Source organism: Eucyclogobius newberryi, unplaced genomic scaffold (genome assembly GCF_026437365.1).
Source record: "Eucyclogobius newberryi isolate DKJ021-1_F unplaced genomic scaffold, fEucNew1.0.hap1 SCAF_10, whole genome shotgun sequence".
Taxonomy (NCBI): Eukaryota; Metazoa; Chordata; class Actinopteri; order Gobiiformes; family Gobiidae; genus Eucyclogobius; species Eucyclogobius newberryi.
The window spans coordinates 6,064,820-6,083,076 of NW_027315724.1; the positions used below are offsets into that span (position 1 = coordinate 6,064,820).

General features: G+C 40.6%; 2 protein-coding genes across 2 annotated transcripts; one reads left to right on the forward strand and one right to left on the reverse strand.

Annotated features, from left to right (window-relative positions):
• Positions 1-1,232: 1,232 nt before the first annotated feature.
• Positions 1,233-5,096, reverse strand: rwdd2b (RWD domain containing 2B). Its single transcript, XM_072457532.1, has 4 exons — positions 4,721-5,096; positions 4,556-4,623; positions 3,221-3,592; positions 1,233-1,517 (listed from the first exon to the last, which is right to left on the reverse strand). Exons 1-4 carry the CDS (start codon positions 4,949-4,951, stop codon positions 1,265-1,267), a joined length of 924 nt encoding a protein of 307 aa, XP_072313633.1. The 5' UTR covers positions 4,952-5,096; the 3' UTR covers positions 1,233-1,264.
• A 97-nt stretch (positions 5,097-5,193) lies between these two features.
• usp16 (ubiquitin specific peptidase 16) lies at positions 5,194-17,892 on the forward strand. The gene is made up of 18 exons (XM_072460221.1): positions 5,194-5,402; positions 7,930-7,999; positions 8,073-8,257; positions 8,795-8,898; positions 8,984-9,096; positions 9,172-9,443; positions 10,842-10,937; positions 11,027-11,157; positions 11,246-11,333; positions 11,756-11,834; positions 11,948-12,039; positions 12,730-12,783; positions 12,864-13,025; positions 14,487-15,105; positions 16,734-16,828; positions 17,006-17,092; positions 17,161-17,308; positions 17,592-17,892. The coding sequence occupies exons 2-18, from the start codon at positions 7,936-7,938 to the stop codon at positions 17,711-17,713; spliced, it is 2,511 nt and encodes an 836-aa protein (XP_072316322.1). The 5' UTR covers positions 5,194-5,402; positions 7,930-7,935; the 3' UTR covers positions 17,714-17,892.
• Positions 17,893-18,257: the final 365 nt, after the last annotated feature.

Here is an 18,257-nt window from a genome sequence, read left to right on the forward strand (position 1 = left end):
TGTTTTTTGTTTTGTTTTTTATTTCAATTTTGGGAACAAATTGATAATCAAACAATGTTATCGCTCACTTCTTTCATTGCCTGGACATGAGGCCAGGCAAACACCTCCCACAGGGGGCGCTGTGGGATCAAACACCATCACCATATATGGACTGGTACCATCCCACGCCAGCCTCCAGGGGCCAAGTCCAGCCTCTTCACGCCGGCGTTAAGGTAGCAAAATAGCACCCTGGAAAAGGCTCCCGTTAATGCTGCCTCCAGGGGCAAAATATGGCCCAATGAGTCTTTAACATTACACAATGCATAATAATGATTGACCTGCCCCAAACTGCAATAAAACATCACTAAATTTAGTTTGTTTTGCATTTGTCATATTGAATTTAGACTGAAAATAATAGTTTACCAATAGTTGAGCAGAAGTATCTGAAAAGAATGAGTCCAAACAAGGTCAAGTATGAGAATCATCAATATTATCTCTGGTTGTCTTCTTTATTTACAAATGAAAGTGTGTATTTATATGAAAAGAAGCAGATTAAACTTGCAAAATCCTTCGTTAACTCATTCCATGTCTTCTTCTTTTCATTGTAGTTCCAAATATGTATAAACCAGGTCTTGATTATGAACTCGCCATTGCAACAGTAGTTTGGAAGAGCAAAAATTGTGAAAAATGTACTAAAAATGACATAAAACCAGAACTGAAGAGCTCCGCGTACCACATAAAGGACCTCGTGTTCCACTGTTAATCGACTAATACAAAGTTTGGTCGACTAAGATGCAATCGGCCGTTTAATTGACTAAACGACTGACGGACTTCAGCCCAAGTACTGAACATTACACAAAAGACTGTTCTCTTTGTAATGTTGCATGTAGAAAATCTAATGTCGGGGCTAATTATAGACCATTAGATAAAAAAAAATCTCGATATTTCGTGCAGAAGCGTCTGAGCCCAAAGAAAGTAAGAACAAAAACATGTCATGGTTGTTTTAAGCACTTAAAAAAGGTACAAACGTCATTTCTTCTGTCTGCGATGCCACAAGGTTAAATGTTTCAGGCGCGTCACGGCTTATGAAAAGGCTGTAAAACAACGCTTCAAACAGGATTTTTATCTAAAGATTACTGACAAAAGTGTGGTCAGAGGACAAAAGAGAGCGGTTTGAGCAGGTCGTAGTGAGTTTTCTATCAATTCTGATAATATACACCTCAGTTAAAAGAAGATAAATTAAACTATAAAAATATAGCAAAAATACTGTCTTATTTGATTACTTTTATCTTCCTTCAATGCCAAAATACATCTGAAAGACTTGGCCTAGTCCCTTCTCATTGAGGAAGTGGTAGAGCTGTCCCAGGTCCATGTGGTTGCCCCGGTTACCGTGAGGATCAAACATGGCTTCTTCAAAGCAGCTGAACTTCCTCAGAGAGTCCAGAGTCCTGGCAGCCCCGGCGCCCTCCTCCGGTCCAGTCAGTGGGACGTCCTCTCTGTGGCGAATCATGATCTTCTTCCACGTCAGCACTTTGACTCTGCCCAAACACACACAGAGTACACCACATCAAATGTTAAGTGTGAGGAAAAAAACATTACGATTTAACGATTATTCACGAGGTCTAACGTGTGTGCGTGTTAAAAACACGCAATATATCAATAACAGCGACGGTAGTAGACTTCAGAAGAGCTGAAACTTTAGGTTGTGTGAGGGAGAGGAAGGGAAGGAAGTAACGAGCGCTGATATGTTATTCTTATTAATATATGTCTCGTTATAGGGCTTTAAACGTGTTCTTTAATGCCTCTATATTGGCATCTCATGTCTTAGAACCTGTGTTTAATGTAAAGCAATGTTCCATCTACTGGCTGCAGAGGGAATTACAAAAGGGTATTAGATAAAAGCTAGCTTGCCCCCGACAGGCAATTATAATTCATGTGATTTGAGGCAGAAATGTCTGGCGATGATTTATGAAGATCTCAGAGCTCCACCTATGATGTCACAAAACTGGAAAGTTCAGTGATGTTTGAGGCTCAGAGGGAGAGGACTTCAGGGTTCAGAATAAGCGGTATCGCATCGCAAAATGCGATGCAATTTCTCTCAAATGCGATGCATTCGTCAGAAAAAGTGTTTTTGATTAGCAGCTTTTGCAATACAAAAATTAATGTTCAATTGTATTGTCATGACGAGTCTGGTGGTGATATGTAACTGGAGTGTAAAAGACAATTAATATGTAAATGAGACTCATGCAAATAGTCATCTGATGATGGTGATGATATGGAAAGTTGTAAATAAGGCCATCTGACTTGGTTTTAATTAATTTGTTCAACAACTAATTTTATTTACAAGTTTTCGGTTTTATTTTGAAAAAAAAAAGTGTTTAAACGTTATTTTGTTAAGAGTTTTTTAAAATAGAATATTTACAAATACATTTGAAATAAATAATCTTGTTACATCAATGGAAAATATTGATTGTTAGTCATTTTCGTGTTTTGCTATGCAACTTATCAAATTGCTATACAAATTTGAAAAAAATAACAGATTGTTAAGCAGCTGCCGCTATACAAGAGAAAATCCTTCATCTGAGCCCTGGACTTAGTAAACAGGAAGTGTGACTGAAGGTAAATACAACTCCAAATATATTTTTCATGAGGGAGCAATGCTAAAACATGGTCAAAAGCCTATATAAGAATCATTTTGCTCATATTATGGTGATGAAAAGTGGCATTGATGAGAAGAAATGTTAAAGGTCCCATATCATGCAAAATCGACTTTTCAGAGCTTTTAACATTCTTACAGTCCTATTTGTGCCTCATATATGTGCCCAAAGTGTTTTTTTGATTGATTTCCGCAGTTTTTAGCTAGAGAACAGACTATATCCTTTCATCGAATCTGCAAATTGACAGGGGGGTAGCCACAAGAGACTACGTCACGGGTGGGCGGGGGACACGCGCTCTCGCTGAGACTAGCTCACAGGTTGGGCGGGGGAGCCAGATCGCTCTTCGCAAGGGTGGAGGCGAATCTCAAACTAAGCCGTTTGCATTTCCGGTTTGTGAGCGGGGTCCAAGGTATGGGTGATATTTCATAACTATTATGTTATGGGTGTTGCACAACACTTATTACTATCAAATTTACCCTTAAGATAGACTACGAAACGGGAAAAAAAGCGTGATATGGCACCTTTAAGGGAGCAGACGTATGATTCAGATGGATAAACAGTGAGATTTAGAAAGCTAAAGTTACCTGGCCCAGAAGTGGTCGCAGGCTTCTTGTGGGCCCTCCACACACACCACCCCAGGCTTGCCCGGCATGCTGAAGCCCGTCAGGCCCAGCTCCTTGGACCACTCCAGGATGTTCTTCCTCTTGGTCTTATTGTAGATGTGGTGGCTGTAGATCCAAAGGCGCGTGAAGACGAGCTCCCGGGGCAGCGCGGTGGCTGGCTCTCTCTGTGTGGGCGAGGCAGATGGAGACGAGGGGCCTCTGTACAGGTGCAGATGGTCCTTGAGCCAGTCCACAGCCGACAGCACGCACACGTCCCCCAGGCAGCTCTCACTCAGGTGGGCGCCGAGGTCGGAGTGGAGCTGGCTCTGCTGGGACCGGTTCAGAGCCGAGCATCTACCATCCAGGGAGACAGGAGACAGAAAAGAAGACACTTCATTTGTCCTGTGTTGAATCCAAAACTCCCAAAGTATCACAATTGTTATAATATATGTAATACAGTGTCCTCTAAGGCAGTGGTTCTCTACCTGGGGGAAATGCTTACAGAGGGTCCCCAGTCTTAAAAAAGGCTTTTGACTCCTTTCATATGTGTCGGTAAATGTAGATTCCCATTTATTGAACGACCAAATGATTTTTTCCTGGAAAGAAAACCAAACATTAGACAAACAGCTGATCATTTTGCTAATGGTTGCTTTTATGGGGGTCGCGGCTGAAAAAGGTTGAGAACCACCGCCGTATGGTACACACAATGTATCTCTGGGTTAATTTATATGTGAAAGTAACACATGACTGTTGTTGTATTGCATTTCCCGAGACTGTATTTAACCTGAAAGCACATAGCAAGTTATTTTGAATGTTTGTCATGAACATTTGCTTACAATAATGAAATTGTAATGTTTGAAATGTAAAATGACGCAAGTGAACCAAGTTGATATCAATAATCAAATCACAGATACTGCAATTCTATAGGTGATAGAGAAAAAGAGTTTCGGTCTCAATGGGCTCTTACCTAGTTAAATAAAGGTTAATTTAAAAAAAATTAAAATGAAATAAAAAACAAAATCTCCACTATAAACAACCTAAAGGACTGCTAGCACCTTAGTTTACTCAAATATAAATAATATATAATAAAAATGCATATAATATGTTAAAAAAATTAAGCAAGGAATTTGAACCTTGCTCAGATTTATATGTCCCAAATATATAAAATAAATTACAAATAAAATGCCTAATTCTATATGAAAACATGACATGATGAAAAACATGTAATACATTGTTCTCAAATGTATACAAGTAAACTACAGGATGTTTCAAATTAAGTTTAATTCATCATTTATTCTCATATAACACAAGACATACCTGACTGTAATCTCTGGCAGCACACTGGGATATTCAGAGGGATACGCACAGGATACAATCACATCCAACTAGAAGAAACAGCAAACAAACAAACAAACAAACAAACAAACAAACAAACATCATCATCATCATCAATTATTTCCCAAAACCTACAAAAAACACTACCTCATCCATTCCTGCAGGCTGCATCTTCTGCTTGATCTGGAACTGGGGTCTGGAGACTGGGGGGCCCTCTGTGGACCCCTCTGTGGGCGCTGGGGGCCCCTCCTCCACATAGCTCCTGAGCAGGGCCAGAGCGAGCGGATCGGAGAACTCCAGCTCGTCCTGAGTGGGAAACATGCTGGACAGAAGCTCGATCTCGGCCAGCTGACATTCTGCCCAGTCCAGGAACGACATGGCTCCTCAGATCAACGTGTACGTGTGCAACAACGTGCTGACAGGTAACGCGCGCATCCTGACGCGAGAGTGGCCCAGAACTGATTTGAAAACGAATAAAAGTGCGCTTGAATGAGGCTGAATTCTGTGGAGAGGTCGTGCGTAAAATCCCTAATATAATAGATCCATGATTCCTCCTCATGTTCGCTTGTTTCGGGTCGGACAGCAGAAAGCAGCGTACCGGAAGTGGTTGTACGGACCGTTGGAAACAGCTGCACCGCCCGTGTGTCATCTGCTGCTGTTGGATTTTCTTTCTTTGGCTCTATGATTGCTCTTTATATTTATCCATAATCTAAAATGGAAAATTGTTTTCATGAAGAAATACGTTGGGATACGTGTTGATGACGTGTCAAATGGATTTATTAACGCGAAGTGATCGAAAGTGAGGGGCTTTTTGTCATCATCTGTAGCTGTAAGTTGGCTTTAAAAATCATGATACATTACTTTGATTAAATTGTTTTAACTTGGCTTGTCCCATTCCTCTCTAACGTTATATATACAATATATTGATTTTATGAAAGTTGTATTCTAGTTTACTTGTATTGTCCAGGAGAATTCACTAAATGTCTTTTTTTACATTTTATTGTTACCAAGAAAGTGAGAAAATCACGATTATTCCCGATGAGTAATTCACTCTCTCAAGTAACTAGATTCCCCTAGATGGCATGTTACCACCTTTATGAAAATTGTGATTGATTAAGATGTGTAAAAAAAAGCACTTATATATGCTTAAAGAATGTATTAATGAATTAAAATGACTGTTTTGCTTCGAAAACTCCCATTTATTTCTATTTTTAGTCATGATTATTTTGAGAACTTTTACTGGTCAAACTACTGTCACCTATGGTCATGAGCTTTGGGTAATGACCGAATGTACAAAACAGCGTATACAAGCTCAGGCACACGGGAGGAGCTCGGAGTAGAGCCGCTGCTCTTCCACATCAAGCGGAGCCAGCTCAGGTGGCATGTCTCGTTTTTTTCTTTCTCTCTTTAAAAACAAACAAATAAGCCGTACAACTACAGCAATTGGTAATACTGTAAGGAGGAGGGGGCTCGGGCGTGTGTTCTGGAGCCTCCGGGACGCCTCCCTCATATTACGCATTACACATGACGGAAGTTTTTTGAGCAACAGATAAACGCCCAGTGACAACACAGGGTTAATTTCTTAACAAGAGCAGTAGAGGAGTGGGTCAGCCTGCCTCTGTCCCCCTCACACACGTTTGCCCCTGCTTCTCTATGAGCAATATGTGCTCTGTCCCTGCTCTGTCCCTGCTCTGTCCCTCCTCTGTCCCTCCTCTGTCCCTCCTCTGTCCCTCCTCTGTCCCTCCTCTGTCTCGCTGCTTGCACTTCTGTCCTGGTTCCCTTCGCACTTGTCTCCCTCCCCTTTTTGAATCTAACTTTAACTTGCTCTGCTACTCCATGATACTTTGAAGATGTAGAACCACAGTAGGTGGCGGTAAATGCACCTTTTCAGTAAGGCCCAAAAAAATAAATGGTGGGTTTCAGGTAAAATTTAAAAAAAAAATCCAGCTCGGTGGGTCGGATCTTTTTCTTTTTTTTTATATTTTAAAATCCTCGCAGGTTTTGCAGACAGTTTTCTTTTCTCAGAAATGAGCGCCTTATATTGAAGTGGCCTTATTGGTATGCAGATATTGAATAAAATAGTGATCCGAGCCGACTTGATCTGGCGCTGTACTCACACCACGTTTGTGAAAGATGTTTGCTTCTAAAACGATTATATCCCACAAGTAAAGCGGGCCTATAACTTCACCGCTGAAACACCAGGCGTGCATATCGCCCCCGCCATGGCAGCCAGTCCTCACCCTGACCAAATAATGAACTTCTGCAAACATGGATGCGCCATGTTCAAAAGTGATTTTCACATCTTACGATCCCCACAGCCGATTTTTTCCTGCAGCTTTTGGATTCACTCTCACACTTTGACATTCTCGAAAGGTATGGCCAGTAATATGTGATCAAATGTTTAAGGTCTGGTTTCATTATTTTGAAACCAGCTCGGTCGGGTTACCGGAAACACACACTGGTTTCTTCTTGGCCTTAGCTGCCAATCGCCACTACTGACCACTATGTGACAATATACATCTTCTTTGGTGGTTGGTATCCAAGTGCATTAGCGCCACCTACTGCAGTTGTACTAGACGTTAATACGGATAGAATGCATGTTCATTGGATTCTTTTCCACTTTGATCCCATGGGCTTTGAAGACAATGAAATAAACGCAGTGGTACGAGTCGGCTCCGGTTTTTCTCTTTGGGCTGCGCTATTTCTCTCTCTCCTTTTGCTTTCTCTCGCGTTCTCTCTTTCTTTTTGTCTATTTCTGTCTCCTTTTTTTTAAACAGTTTTGCGTAAAACGCCTTCTTTGAAGACTTTGAAGGTGGCAGTAAATGCACCAGTTCAGTTGGCTGCCAACCGCCATTAAAAGTAACACAACAACGACAGCGAGTCAGCGCCGCACAGAAAGCAGTGTGTGTGTGACGGTCGTGGACCTGCAGTGGTAAAAGTGTTCCACAGTGACGAGAAAAGTGAGTGCGTTTTCTCTTTGAAACGCCTCATTCACAACCGTGAAGCATCAATTCTGCGCCAAACCCATTCATGTTGTGCATGTGAAAGTTTGTCTACCAAGAGATTTATGATTAAATTGTCTTCAATTATTGTACTTTTTTAGGGGAATAGCCTGGTTTTGCCCGCCACACAGCTCCTGACTTTTTTGTGCAATGATGAATCAAACTTGATGCTTCTTACTAAATTCAGCACTAGACTAGAAAGTAGACTCCCCAAAGGGCCATCTTTGGACATTTATTGATTACGGCTTCCATAATCAATAAACTAAATGTTTTATTGGCAGTTCCAGTTTGTGCAGGGGGGTATGTAAAACATACAATTAATGTATGTTTTAATTGTTTTTGTAACTTGTTTAGGTTACTATGGGGAAGAGGAGGAGCAAAGACCGAAGCCCCAGGGGGGACGATGATGATATTGACTTGTCAGGTATAGTTTTATTTTAATACAGCGATGAATAATCTGTTACGAATGTTTAATGAATATAATGTTGTATTTTAAGGTCCATCTTGCCGACATATCAAAAAGGGAACTGACCAAGCCGTTGTTAAAAAGCTCTCGGGAAATGCAGACTGGACAAACTGCCAGGAGTGCAACAGTGACAACAAAGGTGACAATGGCCCGTCACAGGAAACCCAAACAGAGGAGAGTGAACCAGTGTGGCTGTGCCTGAAATGTGGACACAGGGTAGGCTCTGTTCATCCTCTCAAACTATGGCTGGAATTGTAATGTTTGCTGTTTGATTGGTCTCAGTTTTAGAAGGAGCGTATATTTTGGGCAAATCTGAAAAATGGATAGAGCCAGGTTCAGATTATGCCTCTTTTTAATTTTTTTTAATTAAAACTTAATTAAAATTAGGCTTAGAATTAGATATCAACAAATTCTTCTGTGCAATCCATCGATATCTTACAAGACTGTAAAGTTTGCTGTGTGTAGGTGCTACTTTAGTGGTTTATCGCTATGGGAGAAAATACTTCCTTTGACCAATATTAAATCTTTGGATGCAAGTGGATTAAAATATACAATAAAACATATTTAGGTTTAGATTTGGTTTGTTTTCCAGGTGAAAGCAAACTGACAAAAGTTTTGTGTCTTGCCTGAGATGATGGTCTTTCAAAGGTTAATACTCCTGGTTGGGTTCAATATGTACAAAGTTTGAATGAATTCTCAAATATTGTGAGGAAGTGCTGTGTTGTTAATAATACAACATATATATTTGAAAAGGGCTGTGGACGTTATTCTGAGGACAAACACGCCGTCAAGCATTACGAGACGCCGCACTCAGATCCTCATTGTCTGGTGGTCAACCTGGATAACTGGGCTGTTTGGCGAGTTCCTTTCACACTTTTGGCTTTTACACACATTTTGCTAGTGCTTCAGCTGTTAAAAGTGTTGTGGTTCTTTAACCCACAGGTGTTATATCTGTGATGACAAGGTGCAGTTCTCCCCAACCGGACTTTTAGCTCAGCTGCTGACCAACATCAAGAAACTGATCTCCACTGAGCCATCCAAGAGGCCGCAGAAAAGTGTGGGACCAACAGAAAATACATACTAATGATGCTTGGAATACCCTTTTAACATTTTGCATTTGTATTTTTCAGAAATAAAGGAAGATGTTTTAGAAGTGGAGGAGAAATTGGGCGTTCTGACACTAGAAGGGAGCGAGGAGCAGGAAAAGCAGGAAAATCAGGAGCAGCCCAAAAAGGAGAAGAAGAGAGAGAGCACAGCCAAGTCTAAAAAGCCCAGTGCAACGCAGGAGGAAGGGCGGGTCGCCTCAGTCAAGGGGAGAGACGTCCCAGAGGAGGGGAGGAGTGTCTCAGTGAAGGGCCTGAGCAACCTGGGCAACACCTGTTTCTACAACGCTGTTATCCAGGTAAACATTTGCAAAAGTTTCATTTGAGGTTTTTTTTCCCCTTTTTTTGTCATTAGTAGTTTTATTTGTAATCTTTCAAAGTGTTTAATGTTCTCTTTTAAATTGTTAATGTGATGATCCTATTTTTCACTTTGATCTCTTGAAACCAAGGGATATTTCAGCCATAGCTCCTTGACGACCATAGCTCAGTTGGTAGAGTGTTTGTCCTCTGATTCAAAGGTCTGCGTCCGCCGGTGTGTGAATGGGTCAGTGGTTTGAAAGCCTTGAAAGTGTTGTACAAACGTGACCATTTACCATGCCTGATCCCAGAAGCCTGATGGGATTTTCAGTGGGGCAGCTGTGTCCTTGGGCAAGACGCAGCTGTGTCCTTGGGCATTGCCTTGTATGAATGTGGTTTGGGAGCGAGGGCTGGTGGTGGTCGGAGGAGTCGATGGCGCAAATTGGCAGCCATCGACTCCATTTCTGTCAGTTTGTTGTTTATATATTTCATATTTTAAAACTAATATGTAACCTTTAATAGTTTTACAAATATTATTAGTCTATGGCCGTGGCTGCAGAGCCGCGGTGCGGTTAAATAGCCCAGCAGTTTCGGGAGCCGCGGCACGGCCATATAGCCTCATGGCTAGCCGTAACCTTAACCCTAACCCTGACCCTAACCCTAACCTTAACCCGGCGCGGTCAAATAGCCCAGCAGTTTCAGGAGCCACGTCACGAAATAGCCTAGCAGTTTCGGCCGCACGCCGCGGCTCTGTAGACACCTATTATTATTTAGTCTTATGCTAGCTATTTTTACTTTACTTTATTTTTATTATTTTATTTTTATCTTTATTTTTTATTTTATTTATGTATTTTTATTTATTTATTTGTATTCATTTTTAATTTAATTTTATTTATTTATTTTTCCTCCATTCGCTATTAAGATATGAGAGGACAATAAAGGATTATTTTATTTTATCTTATCTTATCTTAATAATTTATCAATAAAATGATAAAAAAAAAAATACCCAAAGCATAAATAAGCAAATACATTTTTATTCATTTGATTGATTAAAACAAATTAAAATAAATCTTCTGTCTGGCCCAGGAAGGTGTAGAATGCCTGTTTCTGTAGCAAAGTTGAGAAGTCTGAGCATAAATAATTCCTCAAATATTAGCAAAAAATACATTTCGGAAGGAGAACTAAACTTTTTCCTGCGTGAAATGCAAATGCCTATGATTATGGTCAATGTGTTGCTGTTTTAAGAACTTTTCATCCGATTAAGATTAGTTATTAACAATGTGTATCTAAAAAGTACATTTTTATTGTTTTTTGTTTTGCCCTGTATGTGTTTAGACGCTTTATGAATCATCACTTGCCCCGTCAATTAAAAGTCGCCCTTCTCTTTTCATTTTCCTCAGAATCTTTCCCAAACCCACATGTTGAGAGATATTCTGAATAACGTCATAGAAGAGAAGATCACATTGAACATTGTACCTGATGCCTCTTCTAATCTGGTTTGTCACATTTCTCCTTTATTTATAATGTATTTATTATTAGTATTATATTTAACCAGCTTTTTGTTTGTTTTTTGTATATTTCGAAGGAGCCAATCGCAGTCCATCTGGAACAGGCTGGACCCCTGACGTTAACGATGTGCCAGCTCCTCAATGAAATCCAAGAATCCAAGAAGAACGTAGTAACGCCACGCGACCTGTTCACGCAAGTTTGTAAAAAGTTAGTTTAAAAGGTTCATCATCGGTCGATTCAAACCATTTTTTACTTCTACTGTTTTCTAAGTATTATTTGATGGTACTTTTTGCAGAGCGGCCAGATTTAAGGGCTTCCAGCAGCAGGACAGTCAGGAGTTGCTACGATATTTGCTGGACGGAATGAGAGCGGAGGAAATCAAAGTAAGCTCTCAATTATCTTATGCTATACAGCGGGGGGGATATGTCAGTTTTTTACATTTGTTTATTTATTTATTAGATCATTAATATATCCCAAAAACCCTAAAATCTAACCTTGAGGTACTCTGTATTGAATGTGTTTCTATTCAAATATATTCATTGATGCATAATGTGCTCTTGTGTTTTACATTATTAGATCATTATTTTTGAGCCAATCCATGAAAAATGTGTACCAAGTTTTTCAACAATATTCCATGATGCACGGCGTCATCATAGAATGTTTAATTACCGTAATATCAACAAGGTTACATTTCAAATTTCTCCTTAGAGTTCACACTTTCCTGTGTTTGGTTAATCTTGCCGTTCATGATTCTGCATCACATCTGAAAAGACCCCTTAGTGATTGTTTTGTTTTTTCTTTTTAGAGGGCCAGTTCAGGGTTGACGGAGTCGTTAAAAGAAGCTAAAAATGAAAGTGGAGAGCAGCTGAAAACACTTGTCAAAGGTAACATCATCTTTTTGGAAATTATGTTGATACGTATTTAAAGGGAAGTATATTTTTATTTTACTTCCTTCACTATCTCAGATTTATTTTATTTTATTTAAATCTTTTTTCAGAATATGAAAAAAATTCCTTCCCAAAAAATGTTGTGGATCGAGTTTTCGGGGGTGAAATGACCAGCACTGTGATGTGTCAGCAGTGTAAGACGGTACGTGTCGGTTCTGCTCCAGCTCCATCAATGCTGCAGAGCCAATAGTGTTAGAAGATTAACAAGTAGAGTGTCAAGTAGAGTATTGAGTTTATCTAATAAAAAGATTGGTCAAACCCACAGTTTTTGAATCAATATCAATACTTTTAGTAATGTTTAAAATACTTTATACTGGTTTAACAAAGCGTTTTAAAATAAATATGTATTACTTTTACATTATTAACATAAATGTATTTTTATTCTTAAGAAAAGTGAATACTGCATATGAACATTTAAATAAATGTCAATATTCCAGTTTATAGCATTTGTAGAATGTTTCAAACAGGACAAACCAAACGCATGAACGCATGAACGCATGTGTTTTGAAACAATAAATCCATTGTTCTAACATGTCAAAAAATGAAGCCTGTTCTTGTACATATGTTAATTAGTATTCATATTTGCATAACAGACACCTACATTTATATGCAGTCATTATTGTATTATTATTATTATATATTCCTACAATGATTTGCTCAACCGAGCAAAAATCTCATGTGAATTTTGTCAATGTATCCTATCACTCCTTTTCAGACATAAGTACTTAATTTAGCATGAACTATTAATTCCCCAGGGTTAAGGTTTAAGGGAATGAGATAAATTCCTTGTATTTAAAGTTTTCTGTCTTAAAAACTCTATTCTTTCATGCAGGTGTCAGTCGTCAAAGAAATGTTTTTGGATCTTTCTCTTCCCGTTTCTGATGAGGTAAAGTTCTTGGGGCCTTTTTTCAGTGGGACGGCAGAGTTATTGCATTGCTTTTTTTTACATGGCTTTGCGTCTCTTAGGCCTATAGGAAAAAGTTCCAGAAAAAGGCCTTCCCGAAGTCCAGTAATGTGACCAAAGACGAGCGAGACAGCCCCGTGTTGACCAATGGGACCGACGACATTCCCAGTGGAAGCAAATACCAGCAGAAGAAGGTCAAGAAGCAGGCCAAGAAGCAGGCCAAGGTAATGTTTGTAAAGTATGAGACTCTAAGGGCCCACGGGAGGGCCGGGGATTGCAAGACCCTCCAAGTATATCCCGATACAAAAATGTTTGAAATTTCATGTTTATCCACAAAGCACTTATTTATAAATCCATTCTGCTCTAATAACTTCATACATCCAACCAACTGATCCAAATAGAAATATATGGAACACATTCTAGTAAAGTATTGCATGTTTCTTGCCAAACAATTGGCCTGGTCTGAACATGCTGCAGCAGCATCTTCTGCACAGAGGAGCTTCTGATCAGGTCCACAGCTCCTTCTCACCTCGGTCCAGAGGAGCTTCTGATCAGGTCCACAGCTCCTCCTCACCTCGGTCCAGAGGAGCTTCTGATCAGGTCCACAGCTCCTCCTCACCTCGGTCCAGAGGAGCTTCTGATCAGGTCCACAGCTCCCTCTCACCTCGGTCCAGAGGAGCTTCTGATCAGGTCCACAGCTCCTTCTCACCTCGGTCCAGAGGAGCTTCTGATCAGGTCCACAGCTCCTCCTCACCTCGGTCCAGAGGAGCTTCTGATCAGGTCCACAGCTCCCTCTCACCTCGGCCCAGAGGAGCTTCTGATCAGGTCCACAGCTCCCTCTCACCTCCACCCGGTTTGCACGTCACATTAGCTCGTCTTCCGGCAGATTCAGCAGCTTCTGCTTTTCCTGCAGGATGGTAACAGCGCGCTCCTGGTCGAGTGGTTAAGGCGCGTATCGATACAGAGTCCGTGACGATATATGGCCGTATGGATTTTTTGAACACAACCCTATCCCACGGGCTATTCATGGGTTTCAGCTTCCTGTTATTGGCAACATTTTCAGGGCTTTTTTATACATTTAAAGGACACATATTCTGCATTATTTGTAATGTCATTGGCCTTTAAACATGCTCTTCAGTACCTTTTTGTTTTTTCATGTCTTAGAACTTTAAATAACGTATCCGGTGAGAGCAAACGTGATCATCAGGAATTGTGTTGGGGCATCTGGGGCAACGCACTTCTAAGTTCAACATACCAAAGAAACGTCTCATCTCCGTATTTGTGTCCACAGAATATAAAATGCCAAATAGCAATTTGTTTCAGTGTAATTGTGTTTTTATATTCAACATTACCCTCAACACGGATTGAAGATTATTCCAAAAAATCAAGACACTTTCAACTATGCTTATATTAGGTATTTTTTATCAAATTGTCTTCTGTAGCTTTTATATTTCCCTCAGTATGTCTGCAATAATTTATGCTGCGATGAAAGTTATTAAAGTTGCATCAGACATTCAATGGGAGAAAAAAAATACGTTTTTGGCCTAATTTATATCTTATTACTTATCCTAATATACGTCTTAAAGCGCGTTTATTCTTTCTTTTCCTGTAAAGTTACTGTAATGCCACGTGTGTTCTTTTGAATCCCCATATTTCCTTGACATTGATCTTCATCTTTCCCACAGCATCAGAGAAGGCAACAGAAGCTCGACGGTAAAACCACCTTAGACAGCCTCGCGTCGCCTCAAAGCGGCGACTGCACAGAACGTGATGGAGAGGACAAAGACGATGAATCCTGTGACGGAAAAACCAACGGAGATGAATCCTCAGGCGAGATCGAAGACGCCAACTCGGAACTGAAAGATCCAAACGGCACGCAAGCTGAAAACGAAGAGGAGGAGGAGTCAACTACGAGCAACCGCTTTACCCCGCTGTCGGACCCGCCCCCCAACGACAGCACTCCGGAACTGGACCCAACGTCTGACTCGGTTCAAGACGAAGAGAACAACTCCGAGAAAGATCCGGATGAAGCCTTTATAGAAGATAGTGAGAAGGTAGCGGATGGGAGCATGGAGTGTTGTGAAGAGGAGCCGGAAGAACCAGAGGAACCCGCGGAGTACACGGTGGTGAACCAGGACCCGGACTTGGCCTTCCAGACTCTGGCCCGGAGGAGGTCCCCGGAGAAGCAGGAGTGTTCGGTCCAGTCCTGCCTGTTCCAGTTCACCGAAGTGGAGACGCTCACCCAAAACAACAGCCTGCTCTGCGTCACCTGCACCAAGCGCCAGCACCGAGGGCAAACTGGAGGTATGTGTGTGCACCCATTACATCATCAGAAGTGACTCAGGGTCTCCAGTGGACCAGACACCTTTTAATCTGCATTATGTTTTTGAGGTAAAGTTCTAGCCGATGTCAAGGGGGTTTGGGGGTTCTCTTCAAAGAAAACGTGAACAAATCACATTTTCTGTATTCTAATGCACTTAAGATGTAACATTTTATCTCGTGCCCTTTTGAATAGGCTACACATCATTTATGTGACCAGGTCAAACCCGGTTATGCTTAAAGATGAGCTAGAGTTTTAGAGTGCAGACTGTCAAAATACATCTATGTGCATTTTAATGAGTTTGTGTTGGGCATAACCAGCAAGAACAGAGCGTTGTTGCGTTGCCTGTGATAGCACGTGTGAACGCAGTGATTGGAAACATTAGTGGAAAATCCCGTGTTCGCTCATTCCCTCATCGGAGCCACGGAGCCCCGCCCCGTCGCCCGCATCCGGCGAGTTATTGTAACCGGTAAGATAAACGCGTACACACCGCAACAGAGCGGTGATTACTAGATCAGTATTTTATTCAATATCTACAAACCAATAAGTCCACTTCAATGTGAAGCACTCACTTCTGAGAAAAGAAAACTGTCTGCAAAACCTACGCGAGGATTTTAAAATACAAAAAAAAGAAAAAAATTCGACCTACCGACCTGGATTTTCTCCCCCAACACACTATTTTTTTTTATGGCCTTAACAGAAATACACTTCTTTTTGTAAATCCAGTAAAAGGCTCTGTCTGTCTTCTGCCCTGGATCATTTCCAGTGCACAAAAAGTAATGCCGACGCCGTTCAATGTGAATTCGTCACCACCACCTCTGCCAGTGTGGAGTGCACGCTGGGATAGTGTGACGTATACAATACAAAATACATACAGGTAATAGACAAATTAAGCAAAGCGTGTACAATTCAAACTAGATAACATAAACAATATATACAATATATTATAAACAATAAATGTTTGTAATGGGCTCAGTCGCTCCAGTCTAACGCTGTCCTGGAGTCGGTTCCATTTTTGGGAGCAGTAAAGTATTTCCAACCTCAGAGTTCACCTGAGGAACAAGGGTTTGTGAACAATCCAGGATTAACTCAAACATGCAGGACTCCATCAAAATATAACAATACGTCATTTTAGTTCAATATTACAGTTTACAAATGATCACATTATTTTCTCATCACTAAGTACAAAAAATATGTCTTCTACACCACAGGCGTAGAGAAAATGTAATGTTCTGGTCATGTTCTTATGTCAATGAATGCTTTACACACGTTACAAAATCTGCTTTGAAACGTCAAAACTCTTTTACAAATCATTCACAAACTAATGAGCGGTTCATTGTTCACTCATCATCTTGCTTTGTCACAATGAGTTGGAAAAGCCAGAGAATAATCTATAGTGTCATGATCTGATTTGGATTTTTAATTCTTAAATAAAGATCCAACACTGTCCGAGGCTGCTTCCATAAGTATTCACAGCCATTGAGCACACTGTATATATGACAAGTAAAATGCTTAAAGTGCTAACATTGACTTAATAAATGTGCATATTTTCAAACCCAAATGTGTATGGTTTTGAATGCCTGATTACTAATTCACTTCTGTATTTCTTTAGGTTCCAAGAAGAATGTGTACACTGATGCCTTGAAGCAAATGCTGATCTCCTCTCCTCCTCCTGTGCTCACACTTCATTTGAAAAGATTCCAGCAGGTAGTTTTTATATTTTCTTACATGTAATAGTTTATTTCTAAATACCAGGAATCGTATGTATACTGTACATTGTGAAAATATTCAATGACTAGTGTTTCAGAGTGAACCTTTAATAATTTCAGAGTGAACCTTTAATCACTTCAGAATGAATTAATTTCGCCCTTGCTTCTTTTGCAGAATGGCTTCAGTATTTGTAAAGTAAACCGACACGTCCAGTTTCCCGGGGTGTTGGATTTGGCCCCTTTTTGTACGGTGAACTGCAAGGTAACCATGACCAAACACATTTACGTCCTAGATTTATGAACACATTTGAAGAGCGTTTCTTCCCACAGAGTGAAGTTGCGGGGGGCTCTCAGATTCTGTACAGCCTGTATGGTATAGTGGAGCACAGTGGGACGATGCGATCCGGTCATTACACCGCCTTCGTTAAAGTGCGTCCACGATGGGCCAAATCAGAGTCCAACGGCAGTTCCGCACAATGTGAGTATCTTCTCTTCTTTGAGCGCTCACAAATCGCTCCGTTTGAATTTTTCTTGTTGAATCACAGGCAAACATTTGGACTTCTGCAGTCCATAAACCAAACCTTTTTGCATCAGCCTTAAATAGTGTGCACCTGAAACGCATGGCACAATGAGCGTCGCATTCACAGGGCTTCCACCAAACTAATGATTAGAAAAACATCATGTGCACTTTAAGCATAATAGGTTTTCTAATATTACAAATGTTTATGTAACTCCTTCATTAAGTCTTTTAAATATTGTAGGTGACACCGATCCAACCAAAGGGTCCTGGTTCCACATCAGTGACACCAGCGTTCAGCCGGTCAGCGATGCTAAAGCTCTGAGCAGTCAGGCCTACCTCCTCTTCTATGAAAGGATCCCCTGAGCTCAGTGCATGGACGTACACTGTGTGACACTGCAGTGTGTGCGTGCGGCTTCAGCTCAATGAAAACAACAATATTACAGTAAATTGTGTTTTATTACTATACAAATCATGCTCGAAAAATAATTTGTACAAATCTTTATTTTTAGCAATGCCATAAAATGAAATGATTTCTAAAGAAATGTGTCTGGATTGTTTGTTTTTACACATATACATGCATTCCCCTGAGCAAAATCCACCATAGAATTCTGACCTGTTCTTAAGCTCAATTTTAAACATTGGGATGACACGTGAACCCGATGTATTCACAACACAATACTTCACAACACCGAGCATGTGACACCATTGCACAATACAGTATGAATTTAATTTGTGTTTCTCGGGGAGGACACTTTTATATTGTCTATTTTGGAACTAATTGGTGTCGTGTTCGAAACCCCAAGGCTGATGGTTAGATCCCAGCTCAGACCAAGTGTGCCAGTCTACCCCAGGGCAGCTGTGACTTAACAGGGTGTGCAATAATCATCATCAGTAGGGCTGTAGAAAA